The 19,443-nt window shown below is 48.0% G+C and overlaps 1 protein-coding gene and 1 long non-coding RNA gene across 2 annotated transcripts in view; one reads left to right on the top strand and one right to left on the bottom strand.

Moving 5' to 3' along the window:
* TBCA (tubulin folding cofactor A) overlaps positions 1-15,959 on the bottom strand; it is a 135,495-nt gene extending 119,536 nt beyond the window's left edge. The window contains exon 1 of the mRNA XM_063963642.1: positions 15,786-15,959. Coding sequence (XP_063819712.1) covers positions 15,786-15,838 — 53 coding nt within the window. The 5' untranslated portion in view covers positions 15,839-15,959. The remainder of the gene's footprint in view (positions 1-15,785) is intronic.
* Positions 15,955-19,443, top strand: part of LOC135057952 (uncharacterized) — a 30,171-nt gene continuing 26,682 nt past the window's right edge. The window contains exon 1 of the long non-coding RNA XR_010244490.1: positions 15,955-16,014. This is a non-coding gene — a long non-coding RNA (uncharacterized LOC135057952). The remainder of the gene's footprint in view (positions 16,015-19,443) is intronic.

The raw sequence follows: 19,443 nt of genomic DNA, 5'->3' as shown, positions 1-19,443 counted from the left end.
ACTATTTGAAGGATCCAGGGATCCACCTGTGAGCGAGCCCACTGATCGCTGAAATTCCTGAGGCGGGCCCCCACCGTACCTGGCTCCGCCTGTGAAGCCCCACCGTTATGCGGCGGACTTGGAAGAGGAAGCGGGGGAGGACTTTTGTTCCTGGGAACCTGCTGTTTGCTGCAGCCTTTTCCCTCTGCCTCTGCCTCTTGACAGAAAAGACCCTCCTTTTCCCCGCTTATTTTTCTGGGACCGAAAGGACTGAACCTGATAAAATGGCGCCTTCTTAGGCTGTGAGGGGACATGGGGTAAAAATGCTGACTTCCCAGACGTTGCTGTGGAAACTAGGTCGGAGAGACCATCCCCAAATAATTCCTCCCCCTTATAAGGCAAAACTTCCATGTGCCTTTTGGAATCTGCATCTCCAGTCCACTGGCGAGTCCATAAGCATCTCCTAGCAGAGATGGATAATGCACTTACTTTAGATGCCAGCCGGCAGATTTCCCTCTGTGCATCTCTCATGTATAAGACTGAGTCTTTGATATGGTCAATTGTTAGCAGGATCGTGTCTCTGTCTAACGTGTCAATATCTTCTGACAGTTTATCTGACCACGCAGCGGCAGCACTGCACATCCATGCTGACGCAATAGCTGGTCTGAGTGTAATGCCTGAGTGTGTATATACAGACTTCAGGATTGCCTCCTGCTTTCTATCAACAGGTTCCTTAAGGGCGGCCGTATCCTGGGACGGTAGTGCCACCTTTTTAGACAAACGTGTGAGCGCTTTATCCACCTTCGGTGGTGTTTCCCAACGTAACCTATCCTCTGGCGGGAAAGGGAACGCCATTAGTAGCTTCTTAAGAATTACCAATTTCTTATCAGGGGAAGCCCACGCTTCTTCACACACTTCATTTAATTCATCTGACGGGGGAAAAAACTACAGGTAGTTTTTTCTCCCCAAACATAATACCCTTTTTTGTGGTACCTGGATGTAAATCAGAAATATTTAACACCTCTTTCATTGCCTCAATCATGCAGTGAATGGCCTTAACGGGCATTAAATTTGACTCATCGTCGTCGACACTGGTGTCAGTATCCGTGTCGACATCTACTTGTGCCACCTGAGATAGCGGGCGTTTCAGAGCCCCTGATGACTTTTGAGACACCTGGACAGGCACGAGCTGAAGACTCGGCTGTCCCACAGTCGGCATGTCGTCAAATTTTTTATGTAAGGAGTCTATACGTGCACTCATTTCCTGCCATAATACCATCCACTCAGGTGTCTGACCCCCAGGGGGTGACATCCCTGCTAAAGGCATCTGCTCCCCCTCCACATCATTATCCTCCTCAAACATGTCGACACAGCCGTACCGACACACTCCACACACACAGGGAATGCTCAGACAACAGAGGACAGGACCCACAAAAGCCCTTTGGGGGGACAGAGTAAGAGTATGCCAGCACACACCAGAGCGCTATATATATATATATATATATATATATATATATATATATATATATATATATATATATATATATATATATATATATATATATATATATATATATATATACACACACACACACACACACACAGGGACTAACTGAGTTATGTCCCTAATAGCTGCTTTTCAATATAATATACTGTATACAGTGCCAATTTTAATGCCCCCCCTCTCTTTTCCCTCTTACTGTACTGTAGAATTGCAGGGAAGAGCCAGGGAGCTTCCTTCCAGTCGAGCTGTGAGGGAAAAATGGCGCCAGTGTGCTGAGGAGATAGGCTCCGCCCCTTTTTCGCAGCGTATTCTCCCGCTTTTTATGGGATTCTGGCAGGGGTATTTACCTCATATATAGCCCCAGGGGCTATATATTGAGGTATTTTAGCCAGCCAAGGTGTTTTTATTGCTGCCTCAGGGCGCCCCCCCCCAGCGCCCTGCACCCTCAGTGACCGGAGTGTGAAGTGTGTATGAGGAGCAATGGCGCACAGCTGCAGTGCTGTGCGCTACCTTGGTGAAGACAGGATGTCTTCATGCCGCCGATTTTCCGGACCATCTTCTTGCTTCTGGCTCTGTAAGGGGGACGGCGGCGCGGCTCCGGGACCGAACATCAAGGCTGGGCCTGCGGTCGATCCCTCTGGAGCTAATGGTGTCCAGTAGCCTAAGAAGCCCAATCCGGCTGCAAGCAGGCGAGTTCGCTTCTTCTCCCCTTAGTCCCTCGCTGCAGTGAGCCTGTTGCCAGCAGGTCTCACTGAAAATAACAAATTCTAAGACTATAACTTTCTAAGAGCTCAGGAGAGCCCCTAGTGTGCATCCAACCTCGGCCGGGCACGAAATCTAACTGAGGCTTGGAGGAGGGTCATAGTGGGAGGAGCCAGTGCACACCAGGTAGTCTAAGATCTTTCTAGAGTGCCCAGCCTCCTTCGGAGCCCGCTATTCCCCATGGTCCTTACGGAGTTCCCAGCATCCACTAGGACGTCAGAGAAATGATAGTTAGGAGCCAACTGGTTGGTACTTTATCACCTGGCAATTTATCACTCTCCAAGGCTTGATAAATTTGGGCCACTATACCAAGTGGAATCCATTCTCAATATGCATTGGTAATAATGGAGGACTCTTAAATAAACAATTGAGTTTATTTCTAAACATTGTTTTATCTGTACACAGAAATCTATATATTTTATAATGTTTATAATATTTTAACATCAGTGCCTGTAGATGTGACAAAAGATGGATGCGGTACGCTGAAACTAAAACTCTAAGAAATATATTTTATTCTTATACAACTTTGTCCGTACTATAAACATTAGGTGGCAGATTTAATTAATTAGTGGGTGACGCATGGGTAACCCATAGATTTGACACTCAACATGGAATGTAGGGGTTAACGTGCGTAATTTAATAGATCCAGGTATTAAACCCAGAGCAATATTCAGTGTGGTAAACATTGTGGGCCAATGAAATCTACATGTCCAGTCAGAATTCTCCATAATTTTACTGCTTTCATTAATACATCTCAAAAGGTGCTGATGCAAGGAAAATTCAAACAGAGGTGAGTACAGAAAGAAGAGGGGGCAGGGGTGAGTACAGGGAACTGCAGGTGTCGCAGACATAGGAGCACCAGGGTTATGCTAGTTTGGAGGTGGGTGGGTTGTGTTATTAAACAGGAAAACATTAAGTGGAGTTATCAATAATTAAATAACAGTGGCTTTTACAAACAAAAACTATGGACAGAAAGATTGTTTCCCCACTCCACTAATTTGCTTGGCACAATAGAACGCTACTTGTGTGATTCAATGGCCCATATAATACTTGGCCGAACTGTATTCTGTCATCTCCATCCTTGGATATTTTGTATTCCGTAAATTATGCATCCATTTTATTTGTCTTTCGCTTCAACGGTGAAGAGATCGTATACAACACACAGGAGCGCGTAACTGTGTGTACACCTTGTACGATCCCCACGACATGTCGCTCCAATATGACATATCGTGCAAGCGTGTACCCGGCCATAGAGCATCTCCAGTCCTGAGCAAGCAGGGGGTTTCTTTTTATTTGCTACCGTCTATTCAAAGCGCAGTCTGATAGGCTCTGTAGTGTGACCACTTGCAGCATTAACATATTTGTACTTGGGAAACGTATGGAAATACATGAAAACTTAATGATGCTTCACATATATTTTCTATAAGCTAGCTTCACTTTGATAAAGCTAATCCATCACCACCTAACACCCTTCCCTGACTAGCCAATACCATTTAACCCCTGATCATTGGAATAAACTTCTAAAATTGTAAACACTATTGCTGTCGTCTATTTATAACAATCTTTTTATGCAATTAATAGTGCACAAGAAGGGTGTTAAAAGTAGATACATGAACGAGTCACGTGTTTAACACACATGTAATACAACAGCTTCTTTTTTCACTGGTCACTATAGAGTACACTAGTAAAAACTCCAACCCATTCCCAATGGTCTAAGAGGCTAATTCAGACCTGATTGTAGATGAGTCTACAATCAGTCACACAGACATGCTGGGGGACGCCAAGCACAGGGCTAGTCCGCCCCGCATGTCAGTCCCTGTCAGCGGCGATGCTTTTGTACTTGAAGAGTAGCTCCCCACCAGCGCAGCTCCTGCGCACTGGCAGGGAGCTACTCGTCGCTATGAGGGTCGCAGCGGTTGCGTGTGACGTCACGCAGCTGCAGCGGGACGCACCGCCAATGGTCCGGGCATGCCTGCGTTACCCGGCCCCCCTCCCGCCCAGGCAGAGGCGATCGCAGGGCTAAGACAGCCGTCGAAAACGCACAGCACCGATCAGGTCTGAATTAGGCCCTAGGAGAAAATATGTCCACGTCACAAACACAACCTGATCATGTATCACTTCCCCAGGGAAGCTCACTTAGCGTATACCTTTAAGCTATCTGCATAAAAAACAGCAAATACATAAGACTTGGGGCTGGATTCAATTAGCAGCATAAGTGTTCTGGCAGCTTTGTGCATTACGTCTCAGTAGACCAAATCTGTTCACAGCTTAAAACGCAGCATCAGATCTGCGAGGCCATCGGTCATCTGAGGTAACTCAGATTGGTGCTCGCAGCTCTGTAACCAAGGCCAGGAAGTCCACCGTGGCCATGACTCTCCCAGAAAACAGTCTCCGTTTTCCGGAACGGAGGTAAGCACTGCCCCCACCTTATCCCCAAATCGTCCAAATCCTGTCAATCAGGGGGCGTCTCAGAAAGCACTGCGTGCGACAATGCAGGTCCCATTCTGCACATGAGCGTTCTGCGCATGCGCGTGTATCTCTGAAATAAGTCTATGGTCAGCAACAACTAATACTCCGGTAGGCTGTGGCAACACCTCTCAATTTTTGTATTCAGATGCCTAATATGTTTCAAGAAAACATTCTGCACATCATTACATCAATAAAGTTTTTGTAATCAGACGGTAGACCAGTCACTGTTTTTGTAATATTTATCTGTCCAGACTGGTGGGTGTCACGCTCGGCGTAAGTTGGGGTTCCAACAACCGAGTTTTGGCTGAAGGGACAGCTACCTGTGAGGAGAGTAAACGAGGTGGCTTAATGAAATTCCTCCTCATGGGGTGGAAGCCAAACTAAGTGTTAACGTTGGCCGGAGGGCGTAAAGAAAAGGAGGACTTCGTAGGAAGATAACTGTAGTTTTAATGAATAATCAGGCTGTACACGAATATTGGAGAAATTAAAGAAACTGGAAGAATTAGAGTCGATGGTTAAATGACTTGAAGAGTGAAGCTGAAGAACTCCGGTAAAGAAGAACTGAAGACTTTTATGATTAAAAGACGAGGCCGAAGAACTTGGACTTTGAGGAAATGAAGACTGTGGTTTGTGATTGAAAGACGAGGCTGAAGAACTTGGACTTTGAAGAAATGAAGACGTCTGCTGGAACCGCCGTTAGCATTTGGAGATCCTCTACGACCTGGGACCCCGTGAGCGCTTCCACGAGTGGCAACGGACTTAGACAGCAGGACTGCAGCAGCGTTTAGGTAACCGATGGTTGAGAGCAACGAGGACCAGGGAACCAGAAGTAACCTGGGAGCACAGAGCTGGAGAACCTTTCACAAGGAGGTAACTTGAAGCACTGGCACTCTCCCTCTGACCCAGCCCCCTTTTGTAAGGGGAGAACACGCAGGATTGGCTGGACACAGATTGGGAACTTCATTGGTAATACTCTCTTGGCAATAGTCTCCAACATGGCTGCCCCCAGCACAGGAGACATACTTAGCTGTTAGCACACAGCTTTAGCCAGCTTCTGTCTCTGACACACTATACTGTGTCACCACCAGAGGACCTTACCGCAGCGATCCCCGCCGCAGCTCCCGGCTCTCCAGACCCTCAGCCCCTGGCAGCCGCACATCCGTCCAGGAGGACCCGCTGCCAGCAGCTCCCTGCCGCCGCAGCCGCACCAACCAGCGGGACGGTAACCCGCGGGAGCAACCGTCGGAGGTAAGGCACCGAAGCCTGACAGTGGGTATGTGCTACTGTCACCTTGGTTTTGCCGACATGAGTTAAACCCAGTGTGATCTTCTACTGCAATAAACCATCCATTCCAAGGTTCTACATGCAGAGGTGTAGCTAGGTGTAATGGTGCCCGGAGCAAGGGTATGTTTCGGCGCACCCTCCCCTTTACTGAATTGGGTGCATGATACATTTGAAAAGAAAAAATATTTGAAAATCATAAATTGGTGACAGGGCCAGTTCTAGACCTTGTGGGCTCAGGGCAAAAGTTTCCTTTTGGTGCCCCCATGTCTAAATAAGGGACAGTGCACGCCGAAGACAGACAACAAAAATATAGGGGCGTGGCCACAGAATAGTACCAATTCACATTACACCGCACAGTAGAGCCCCTTACACACGTTCCGCCACACAGTAAAGCCTCTTATACATGTTACCCTGCAGCTTCTAATGCAGAGAGAGGTGCTAAAGCAGCAGCAGCAGCAGCTGGTTCAGAGAGAGGTGCATCAATGTAGAGAGAGTGGTGTTGCAACAGCCAGGGCAGAGAGAGGTGCTGCAGTAGCGGGTACAGAAAGAGGTGCTGCAGCAGCTGGGACAGAGAGTGATGCTGAAGGACAGAAGTAACCCTGCTGTACAGCTACAAGCAGACAGTGAGACATATAAAGAAGGCGGCAGAGGTGTCAGTGTCTTCTGCTATCGCCTCTGGCTTGCACTGTTCCCTACCTAGTCTCCGAGTCTGAGTCAGTGTGCACTCCTCTGCTTCTCCTCCTCCTGCTCTGTGGCTGCCTGTACAGTGGCCCGTGGTATAGCAGGTGACGGGAGGGGACGTGGGTCAGGCGATGGCGCGCCCTCTAACTTTTCCAACACACGGAGCTTGTGCTCCACCGGAGCCACCCTCGCTATACCCCTGTCTACATGCTGTGCTCTTCAGCATGCCAGAATTATAATGCATGTTTATACGAGTTACTGTTGCTTTCCTATGACCTTTGATCAGTTTGGCTACTCTCTGCTTGAGTTTTTCGCACCATGCTCTGTAAACTCTAGAAACTGTTATGCATGAAAATCCCAGGAAGTCAGCAATAAGAATTTACTTACCGATAATTCTATTTCTCGTAGTCCGTAGTGGATGCTGGGGACTCCGTAAGGACCATGGGGAATAGCGGCTCCGCAGGAGACAGGGCACAAAAGTAAAAGCTTTAGGATCAGGTGGTGTGCACTGGCTCCTCCCCCTATGACCCTCCTCCAAGCCTCAGTTAGGATACTGTGCCCGGACGAGCGTACACAATAAGGAAGGATTTTGAATCCCGGGTAAGACTCATACCAGCCACACCAATCACACTGTACAACCTGTGATCTGAACCCAGTTAACAGCATGATAACAGCGGAGCCTCTGAAAAGATGGCTCACAACAATAATAACCCGATTTTTGTAACAATAACTATGTACAAGTATTGCAGACAATCCGCACTTGGGATGGGCGCCCAGCATCCACTACGGACTACGAGAAATAGAATTATCGGTAAGTAAATTCTTATTTTCTCTGACGTCCTAAGTGGATGCTGGGGACTCCGTAAGGACCATGGGGATTATACCAAAGCTCCCAAACGGGCGGGAGAGTGCGGATGACTCTGCAGCACCGAATGAGAGAACTCCAGGTCCTCCTCAGCCAGGGTATCAAATTTGTAAAATTTTTCAAACGTGTTTGCCCCTGACCAAGTAGCAGCTCGGCAAAGTTGTAAAGCCGAGACCCCTCGGGCAGCCGCCCAAGATGAGCCCACCTTCCTTGTGGAATGGGCATTTACATATTTTGGCTGTGGCAGGCCTGCCACAGAATGTGCAAGCTGAATTGTACTACACATCCAACTAGCAATCGTCTGCTTAGAAGCAAGAGCACCCAGTTTGTTGGGTGCATACAGGATAACAGCAAGTCAGTTTTCCTGACTCCAGCCGTCCTGGAAACCTATATTTTCAGGGCCCTGACAACATCTAGCAACTTGGAGCCCTCCAAGTCTCTAGTAGCCGCAGGTACCACAATAAGCTGGTTCAGGTGAAACGCTGACCCCACCTTAGGGAGAAACTGGGGACGAGTCCGCAGCTCTGCCCTGTCCGAATGGACAATCAGATATGGGCTTTTGTGAGACAAAGCCGCCAATTCTGACACTCGCCTGGCCGAGGCCAGGGCCAACAGCATGGTCACTTTCCATGTGAGATATTTCAAATCCACAGATTTGAGCGGTTTAAACCAATGTGATTTGAGGAATCCCAGAACTACGTTGAGATCCCACAGTGCCACTGGAAGCACAAAAGGGGGTTGTATATGCAGTACTCCCTTGACAAACTTCTGGACTTCAGGAACTGAAGCCAATTCTTTCTGGAAGAAAATCGACAGGGCCGAAATTTGAACCTTAATGGACCCCAATTTGAGGCCCATAGACACTCCTGTTTGTAGGAAATGCAGGAATCGACCGAGTTAAAATTCCTCCGTGGGGGCCTTCCTGGCCTCACACCATGCAACATATTTTCGCCAAATGCGGTGATAATGTTGTGCGGTCACCTCCTTCCTGGCTCTGACCAGGGTAGGGATGACCTCTTCCGGAATGCCTTTTTCCCTTAGGATCCGGCGTTCAACCGCCATGCCGTCAAACGCAGCCGCGGTAAGTCTTGGAACAGACATGATCCTTGCTGAAGCAAGTCCCTTCTTAGTATCTCTTGAAGTTCCGGGTACCAAGTCCTTCTTGGCCAATCCGGAGCCACGAGTATAGTTCTTACTCCTCTCCGTCTTATAATTCTCAGTACCTTGGGTATGAGAGGCAGAGGGGGGAACACATACACCGACTGGTACACCCACGGTGTTACCAGAGCGTCCCAGCTATTGCCTGAGGGTCTCTTGACCTGGCGCAATACCTGTCCAGTTTTTTGTTCAGACGGGACGCCATCATGTCCACCTTTGGTCTTTCCCAACGGTTCACAATCATGTGGAAGACTTCCAGATGAAGTCCCCACTCTCCCGGGTGGAGGTCGTTCCTGCTGAGGAAGTCTGCTTCCCAGTTGTCCACTCCCGGAATGAACACCGCTGACAGTGTTATCACATGATTTTTCGCCCAGCGAAGAATCCTTGCTGCCATTGCCCTCCTGCTTCTTGTGCCGCCCTGTCTGTTTACGTGGGCGACTGCCGTGATGTTGTCCGACTGGATCAGCACCGGTTGACTTTGAAGCAGAGGTCTTCCTAGGCTCAGAGCATTGTAAATTGCCCTTAGCTCCAGTATATTTATGTGGAGAGAAGTCTCCAGACTTGACCACACTCCTTGGAAATTTCTTCCCTGTGTGACTGCTCCCCAGCCTCTCAGGCTGGCATCCGTGGTCACCAGAACCCAGTCCTGAATGCCGAATGTGCTGCCCTCTAGTAGATGAGCACTCTGCAGCCACCACAGAAGAGACACCCTTGTCCTTGGAGACAGGATTATCCGCTGATGCATCTGAAGATGCGATCCGGACCATTCGTCCAGCAGATCCCACTGAAAAATTTTTGCGTGAAATCTGCCGAATGGAATCGCTTCGTAAGAAGCCACCATTTTTCCCAGGACTCTTGTGCATTGATGCACTGACACTTGGCCTGGTTTTAGGAGGTTTCTGACTAGCTCGGATAACTCCCTGGCTTTCTCCTCCGGGAGAAACACCTTTTTCTGGACTGTGTCCAGAATCATCCCTAGGAACAGCAGACGTGTCGTCGGAAACAGCTGCGATTTTGGAATATTTAGAATCAACCCGTGCTGTCGTAGAACTACTTGAGATAGTGCTACTCCGACCTCCAACTGTTCTCTGGACCTTGCCCTTATCAGGAGATCGTCCAAGTAAGGGATAAATAAGACGCCTTTTCTTTGAAGAAGGATCATCATTTCGGCCATTACCTTGGTAAAGACCCGGGGTGCCGTGGACAATCCAAACGGCAGCGTCTGAAACTGATAGTGACAGTTCTGTACCACGAACCTGAGGTACCCTTGGTGAGAAGGGCAAATTGGGACATGGAGGTAAGCATCCTTGATGTCCAGGGACACCATATAGTCCCCTTCTTCCTGGTTCTCTATCACTGCTCTGAGTGACTCCATCTTGATTTGAACCTTTGTATGTAAGTGTTCAAAGATTTCAGATTTAGAATAGGTCTCACCGAGCCGTCTGGCTTCAGTACCACAATATAGTGTGGAATAATACTCCTTTCCTTGTTGTAGGAGGGGTACTTTGATTATCACCTGCTGGGAATACAGCTTGTGAATTGTTTCCAATACTGCCTCCCTGTCGGAGGGAGACGTTGGTAAAGCAGACTTCAGGAACCTGCGAGGGGGAGACGTCTCGAATTTCCAATCTGTACCCCTGGGATACTACTTGTAGGATCCAGGGGTCCACTTGCGAGTGAGCCCACTGCGCGCTGAAACTCTTGAGACGACCCCCCACCGCACCCGAGTCCGCTTGTACGGCCCCAGCGTCATGCTGAGGACTTGGCAGAAGCGGTGGAGGGCTTCTGTTCCTGGGAAGGGGCTGCCTGCTGCAGTCTTCTTCCCTTTCCTCTATCCCTGGGCAGATATGACTGGCCTTTTGCCCGCTTGCCCTTATGGGGACGAAAGGACTGAGGCTGAAAAGACGGTGTCTTTATCTTTATACGGCAATACTTCCATGTGCCGTTTGGAATCTGCATCACCTGACCACTGTCGTGTCCATAAACATCTTCTGGCAGATATGGACATCGCACTTACTCTTGATGCCAGAGTGCAAATATCCCTCTGTGCATCTCGCATATATAGAAATGCATCCTTTAAATGCTCTATAGTCAATAAAATACTGTCCCTGTCAAGGGTATCAATATTTTCAGTCAGGGAATCCGACCAAGCCACCCCAGCGCTGCACATCCAGGCTGAGGCGATCGCTGGTCGCAGTATAACACCAGTATGTGTGTATATACTTTTTAGGATATTTTCCAGCCTCCTATCAGCTGGCTCCTTGAGGGCGGCCGTATCTGGAGACGGTAACGCCACTTGTTTTGATAAGCGTGTGAGCGCCTTATCCACCCTAAGGGGTGTTTCCCAACGCGCCCTAACTTCTGGCGGGAAAGGGTATAACGCCAATAATTTTCTATCGGGGGAAACCCACGCATCATCACACACTTCATTTAATTTATCCGATTCAGGAAAAACTACAGGTAGTTTTTTCACACCCCACATAATACCCTTTTTTGTGGTACTTGTAGTATCAGAAATATGTAACACCTCCTTCATTGCCCTTAACATGTAACGTGTGGCCCTAATGGAAAATACGTTTGTTTCTTCACCGTCGACACTGGAGTCAGTGTCCGTGTCTGTGTCTGTGTCGACCGACTGAGGTAAATGGGCGTTTTAAAGCCCCTGACGGTGTTTGAGACGCCTGGACAGGTACTAATTGGTTTGCCGGCCGTCTCATGTCGTCAACCGACCTTGCAGCGTGTTGACATTATCACGTAATTCCCTAAATAAGCCATCCATTCCGGTGTCGACTCCCTAGAGAGTGACATCACCATTACAGGCAATTGCTCCGCCTCCTCACCAACATCGTCCTCATACATGTCGACACACACGTACCGACACACAGCATACACACAGGGAATGCTCTGATAGAGGACAGGACCCCACTAGCCCTTTGGGGAGACAGAGGGAGAGTTTGCCAGCACACACCAAAACGCTATAATTATACAGGGACAACCTTATATAAGTGTTTTCCCTTATAGCATCTTAATATATAATAATATCGCCAAATAAGTGCCCCCCCCTATCTGTTTTAACCCTGTTTCTGTAGTGCAGTGCAGGGGAGAGCCTGGGAGCCTTCCTAGCAGCGGAGCTGTGTAGGAAAATGGCGCTGTGTGCTGAGGAGAATAGGCCCCGCCCCCTTTCCGGCGGGCTTCTTCTCCCGTTTTTCTGACAACCTGGCAGGGGTTAAATACATCCATATAGCCCCAGAGGCTATATGTGATGTATTTTTAGCCAGCATAGGTACTTTCATTGCTGCCCAGGGCGCCCCCCCCCAGCGCCCTGCACCCTCAGTGACCGTTGGTGTGAAGTGTGCTGAGAGCAATGGCGCACAGCTGCAGTGCTGTGCGCTACCTCATGAAGACTGAGAAGTCTTCAGCCGCCGATTTCTGGACCTCTTCTCTCTTCAGCATCTGCAAGGGGGTCGGCGGCGCGGCTCCGGTGACCCATCCAGGCTGTACCTGTGATCGTCCCTCTGGAGCTAGTGTCCAGTAGCCTAAGAAGCCAATCCATCCTGCACGCAGGTGAGTTCACTTCTTCTCCCCTAAGTCCCTCGTTGCAGTGAGCCTGTTGCCAGCAGGACTCACTGAAAATAAAAAACCTAACAAAACTTTTACTCTAAGCAGCTCTTTAGGAGAGCCACCTAGATTGCACCCTTCTCGGCCGGGCACAAAAACCTAACTGAGGCTTGGAGGAGGGTCATAGGGGGAGGAGCCAGTGCACACCACCTGATCCTAAAGCTTTTACTTTTGTGCCCCGTCTCCTGCGGAGCCGCTATTCCCCATGGTCCTTACGGAGTCCCCAGCATCCACTTAGGACGTCAGAGAAATCTGAGGTACTCAAATCACCATTTGGCACCAACAACTATTACTTGGAGTAATGGCCCCCATACATCACTGGCCACAATGCCAGCGGTCAGTGATTGGCGATCCACTGGGGAACTTCACGCTGTCCACTTTGTGTCCTCTACTTGCCCTGTACCTGCTGGTAGCCAAAACATAATCGGCATATGTTTCAGCTAACAAACAGGGACAGGGTAATACCCCCAACCCACTTTCTTTCATATCTGGAATGCAGTAGAAGACTAAATACGAAATGCCAGAATACTGACACAGTCATTCAGACAAATTGGTTAAATGAAATGGATTTAACCAATTTGACTTTCTGACAATTTTGTTCAATTGTCATTTGCTCCCATACATTACCAGATTTTTGTTCCAACCAGCAAGATTGAGCAATAAATCTTTAGATGTATGGGCCCGTTTAGTCTCCAGACTCGGATTAAAACCTTGGCACACAGACCTCTAGCCCATTGTAACAGATCACTGGACATACAGGGGGAGATGTACTAAGCCTTGAAAAGTGATAAATGGCACGGTGATAAAGTACCAGCCAATTAGTGCACATTATGTGTGCTCATACCACTTTTCCCCCATGTATGACTGCGGCAGTGTGCGGTAAAAGGGGCACTATGCGCCACGGTCTATATCGGCACTATCTACAAGATAGCATGCCGATAAGGCGGGGGCAATAGAAGAACGGTCCGTTGCACTGACCATTCGGACACCTGCACCTATCGATTTAGACAGCTACAGGTGTCACTACCCATACACCACAGCCAGGGACGCGGCTGCCGGCTCCGAGCTGTACAGGAGTTCTCGCGCATGCCCAGTGGAGACAGCCGGACAGAGAGACACAGTACACTGACACTAAGCTGATGCGCCGTGCGCTCTAGGTGGGGACAATACATCTTGTCCATGCGGCTTCCTGCTTCGTCTCGGTAATGAAGCTAGACGGAAGTGCTATAGCGGCCCGATCAGTGCTATCAGTCTCCTCCTCCTATACAATAAGGAATTGTAACTGCTAGCATATCAAACCTGACGACATCGCATGTGACCACAGGAGCGCGCATATTGAGCGAACAATCAATGATGTAAGCTATATGTCGGTCCAATCAGCTTGATCCAAAGGCATATTGCTCAGTGTGTACCCAGCTTAAGTCTTTTCACTTTCATGTTTAGTTTGCAAATGCTTCTGTTTATGTACTATGTAAGGCGCCATATAAAGGTTAATAATAATAATAATCATAAGTGGCCAGCAGAACGTCATCACTTACAGTCATGGCCATTAAAAAGTACATTACTGTTAGTTTAATAGTAAGCATTACTGCTTCCCATGGCTTATATTGCCCAGCTAATATGAAAGTAGTAGAATGTAAGCTCAAGAGCAAGTCCCTTTTCCCCTCACGTGCTTTTCCTTCCCCAACTTATACCACCATCTACTCCCTTGGGTTCTATGCTTACTTGAGCATTACGACCGCTGATGCAGCAACATTTCTAAACCATGACCACGTCCTGCAATGTTCTGTACTGTCATGGAGCAACAGACCCTTATGGCACCATATTAATAAAGGATAATAAAATGAGTACTCATTAATGACACTGCTGACATATTGTGACACTACTACTCGGGACTTCACTGTACTACATACACATACATACAGTATATAGTACCACAGAACAACACAAAGCTCATTACCAACCACTACTAGTACTAGTGGCTTATTACTGTGGCATATGGTTGGTCAACTACTTTCTGCTGTACATACTGTACCAGTGTGCATTACTGGTGCTGTGAGCACACAATGGGGGTCCTTCAGGTGCAGTTGGTTTAACTATCACTGCTGCTTCCTTGGAAACAACAGTGATAGCGCTGTATGTAGATGCAGCAGAAGGAGTCTATTACATGCAGACGCCTCCTGTTGCACTACTGATCCAAGCTCCGCTCTAGGACGCAGCATGGGATCAAACCACCCACCATCGGGCGGCTTACAGCACCCATGGTGCATCACAAGCTGCCTGTCGCAGAGGCCCGGAAATCTCCATCCTACGACGGAGATCCCTGGCCTCTTCCCACCCCCAAAACAGCGGTGGCACGCCTCCATTTTGTCACCACCCACTCCCCACCCCGAAACAGCATCAAACTTTCAATCAAAGACAGTCTGATGCCGTGCTGCGTCCTATGCAACAGCATGCACCGAACAGGTCCTGCGCATAAGCAAATTACAGAAAATCTGTACTTTGCGCAGACTGTTGCACAAGCAACTGCACCTGAATGACCCGCTATCACTTTTGCTTCTTTGGAAGCAGCAGCGATAGCTCTGTATGGTAATGCGCCATTTACAAGCAGACACCTCCTTCTGCAGTAGTGATCCGAGCGATCACTCACTCGCCATTGGGCAGCTTGTGGTGCGCAAGTCAGCCATCGCAGAGGCCAGGAAATGTCCGTGCAACCACAGAGATCCTTCCCCCCCCCCCCCCCCCCCAACAGTGGTGGCAACTGAAAAACGGAGGCTGCCGTCACCCCCCACTGCCAAACGGCATCAGACTGTCACCAATAATATGTACTTAGCGCAACCCAACACAGAATCTTTGGACCCCCAATAACAGCATCAGAGACCTATTACTCCACAGTGAACGTTTCCAATACATGTTTTAATTCAATCTTAAAATAGTTGGAATTTTCTGGCTCAGAACACCAAGGAAGACGTCTACCACTGACCACTATATGTCTCACGCAAATACTTTTGGGATCGAAGTGAGGCAAATATTCCTCCATAGCTATGCAATCAATTGTGAGGTGAGGCCAATTGCAGAGGAATGGGGGGAGACAGGTGCCTCAGGTCCAACAAGGGGACCTGGCCTGTGTACATAAGCCTACGATTAATACAATCCCATTACATGAAAATTTCAACAAAAACACATACTCTGGGTTTTGTTTACATGTGTGCACTAGGCATGTTACAATTAGAACATATATGTTTATGGAATCTAGTTATTACATATAAGAAGGTAAGTGCATTATACATAGTTCAGCCTGGAAGGTGCAGCACATACTGTATATACCCACACATTTTTACCCAGCTGCCTATAGAGAGAGCCTACGTACAGTATGCGGCCTGCCCCGTCACCCAGGCACAGGCTGCCCACACTACGGGTATGCGTGTAATCCAGGGCGAGGCCTGCTCACATGGCCCCACTCACCGCTTCACCACGCCGGTCTTGATCTTGATCTGTCTGACTCGCGGGTCTGCCATCTTACCGGAGCTCACACACACAGACAGGGAACGGACACGGAGAGCGCAGGAGTAGCAGTTGTTACTGTAGATACTGTTGTAGTGTGGCGCTGGAGTCAGGCGACACTGAGCATGCGCGTGAACCGTCTATGTCGTACGTTGAACCTGTCATGTGACGGTGCTGTGCCAGCTGCAGTGTGGGTATAGACTGAGCCTGAGAGAGATCCATTCCATGTCAGATGGAGACCAGGAATTAACCTTCTTGCTGGCGTACTCTAAACTCTTATTGTAGAATTAGGTGTATCTATCAATCCACATAAAGAGCAGTATACTATTAGCAGTGGGGTATGAGGACAGCAGCTATGTCTGAATCGAGTCACACTTAGGGCCTAATCCAGCATGGATCGCTAGTCAGAGAAATTGCAAATCAAGTGATTATAGAATGACAGCGCAGGCGCGAGGGGTAATAGTGACAGAAAATGCGTGCAGATTGTAGTTGCACCGTAGCCGATGTTTGACAGGAAGACGGCGTTTCAGGGCGGAAACCTGATGTTTTCTGGTTGTGTTAGAAAAAACGCAGACGTTCCCAGGCATTTTTGGGGAGGGTCTCTGATGTCAGCGCAGACCACTTGTAGGCCGTCTCAGTCACAGATTAGTGGCAGCCTCAGACCTACTCACATTTGCAAAAAATCTTCAATGTTCCGGAAATTGCGTATGCATCTGCGTATGGATAGTGATCTATGATGCATTCACAAACTTGCACGGGTTGGTTTTTTTTCCTGTCCGGCGACGCCTTTCTTTTCGCAGACAACTGCAATTTCTCAGAATAAAGATTCATGCTGAATTAGACCCTTAGGTCTGAATGTCAGGGGCATATGCAGGATTCCTAAAGGAGGGCAACTGGTGCAGTAGTAGAAGAACCTATGTAGACCCTGAACATATATATATACACACATTACAGTATTAACAACACAAAAGATGGGCTGTAGTATAGGCTGTATAAAATATATTGAACTAATTTAATATAAGTGGTCAGGAAAAGGCTAAATATCCAATGATTACTCAAACAATAGAACCAGTAGCAGGGCCGTCTTTTCATATGGGCTCAATGGGCACTTGCCCATAGGCCCCAGGAGTATAAGGGCCCTATGCTGATAGCTGAGGGTCCCCTCTTTCCAGGGGTACCAGATTTTTTAAAATCGGCCCTGGGGAACTGGAGATATCCTACTTCAAAGCAGTGATCCCCATCCAAGCCTGTTAATTGTTTTTCTCAGCCAGATATCTCAGGTTCTGTCTGACTTAGAGATTTCATGAGGGTATACTCCAAAAGCTGGGACTCACCCCTTTCATTGAACCCTTGCAGCTTGTCTCTACTATGTCCAGAGCCAGACATATCAGCCTTCCAGCAGCTGGTCCCTTTTACAGCTCCACACACCTAATGTGCAGGTTTATATATTCATTGGTGGATTGCTCTGGCTCCTGAACTCTGATCCCCAAGTCCCCAGTACCTCCTGAAAGGTGAGACTCTCTAGTTTGTTATGCCATTAAAAGCTAAGAAATCTATTTCCAGGAACTTGAGATATCTGCAGTCAAGCAAGCTGCCCTCCCACCGCAAAATGATGAATATTAAGCCCACTCACTACCCACCCATCCCCTATGTATTAAACACCCCCTACTACCATGGAAGTCATGGACCAGGCCCTTTCATTCAGCCCAATGCCCCCTTCTACAGTTTAGTGTTCTCCCTCCCGCCCCACCTGTGCAGTAAAGGAGTAATAACCAGAAATTACTGCTCGAGGTCCTACATGCTGAGCAGAAGAAAGAACACCCCCTACCACCTGCGGGACATCAAAGCTGCCACTGATAACACCCCAGACCCCTACTGCTGGAGGATGGGTAGGGGCCCCAGTGCATTGCTGTGCCCAGGGGCCTACACTGCTGTTAAGACGGCCCTGACCAGTAGGTGACGGATCTGCATTTTCTGAGCACTCATTCTCCCACCTTTTGGAAGGGAACCTGTCTCTTCTTCCTGGCATCTATTCTCTCGTCCAGTGCACTGCTGGAGCTCTAAGATCCATACACAGCAAACTCGATAGAAGAAGCTGCTGACACTCATCTTTTAAACTGCATATTGTGGCCGCAGCTCTAGTAATCGTATTATGGGCCTAATTCAGAACTGATCGGAGCAGCAAATTTGTTAGCAGTTGGGCAAAACCATGTGCACTGCAGGGGGGCAGATATAGGGGCTAATTCAACAAGGAACCAAAACTGCAAAAATTTAGAAAATACGTAAAATTTGAGACAAAAAATAACAGATCAGACAAAAAATATTACTTCTGAGACGTAGCAAAAACTGCATATGCACTACGAAAACTAGGCGTGTAGGGTGCGTACTAAAGGGCTGGACTCGCAAAAAATACGAGCAGGGGCGTGTTGTGGGCGGATGCAGATTTTAGATAGGTGGGGCATACGCATTTTTTGCAACTGAACGCACATTTATGGTGTGCAGTTTCTGAGTGACTACAGGTCAACCTTAGGGCTGTAACACACGTAGCGGCTTTTGCCGGCCGGGAAAAAGCCGGATGGCTTTTTCCCATGCCGGTATTGTAATTAACAGTGTAAGGTGTACTGTCCTTTCACACGGCACAGCCCTGGCCCGGCTGCCGGGTTGCAGCCGGAAATATCCACTGGAAGGTCCGGCTGCCGGGGCTGTGCCATCTTTGTAGGCAGTGGACTGTGTGTGTGGAGGGGAGCTTTCACACACAACTATTTTTTTTTTTTTTTTTTTTATTTAATATTTTTATTAAGTCGAATGAACTGTTACAATACAGACAGGAGATGACAACTCCGAGTAAATATTGAATCACATACAAGTTATCCCGTGGAGGGGAAATCCAATATAACAAGAACAAAGGAGTGCGTCAATAATGACAGAAGTGTATATCGACTACAGTTTTTCTGAGATTAAACAATGATAAACGTAAAGAGGAGAAGTAGTAAGAGGAAAGAAGAATCTGAGGAAGAGACAGATAGAGTGGGAGAAAGAGAGGGAAGGGGGGGGGAATGGGAGAGTGGTGGATCGTCAGAGAAGTTAGCAGGGTGGGAGTGTGCCTTGGAGGGCAAAACCTCCCTAGCGCAGACCATGTCAACTGTCCAACCCAGGACGGCATAGCATCTCTTATATTTATTATGACCTTTTTGGTATAGGTTAATGCATCATACCGCATCACTTTACATCACACCCCTGAAATGGAGGGTGTAATAAAGATGAACCAAGGTTCCCATATCCTCCTATATTTGTCCGATCTATCATGTAAGGATGCTGTAATTTTCTCCATTGTGGAGATATGCCAAATTTTAGCTATTAGCATGCTCCTATGGGGGGTATTGGTTTTTTTCCAATTCTTAGCTATCACACAGCGGGCTGCATGTAAGATTTGAAGAACTAGGCTATTTGCATGGCTATCTAAATTGGGTAAGGGAAGGCCCAGTAGGGCTGACCATGGACCCAGGGTTATTCGTGAACAGAAGATAGAACTAATGAGAGCTTCCACCTGAGTCCAGAACATGTGTATTTTTGGGCATGACCACCATATGTGTTTGAAATCTCCGGTTTGGCCGCATTC

The sequence above is a fragment of the Pseudophryne corroboree genome, chromosome 1 (genome assembly GCF_028390025.1).
Source record: "Pseudophryne corroboree isolate aPseCor3 chromosome 1, aPseCor3.hap2, whole genome shotgun sequence".
Classification (NCBI taxonomy): domain Eukaryota; kingdom Metazoa; phylum Chordata; class Amphibia; order Anura; family Myobatrachidae; genus Pseudophryne; species Pseudophryne corroboree.
This window is presented reverse-complemented; position numbering and strand designations above follow the sequence as displayed.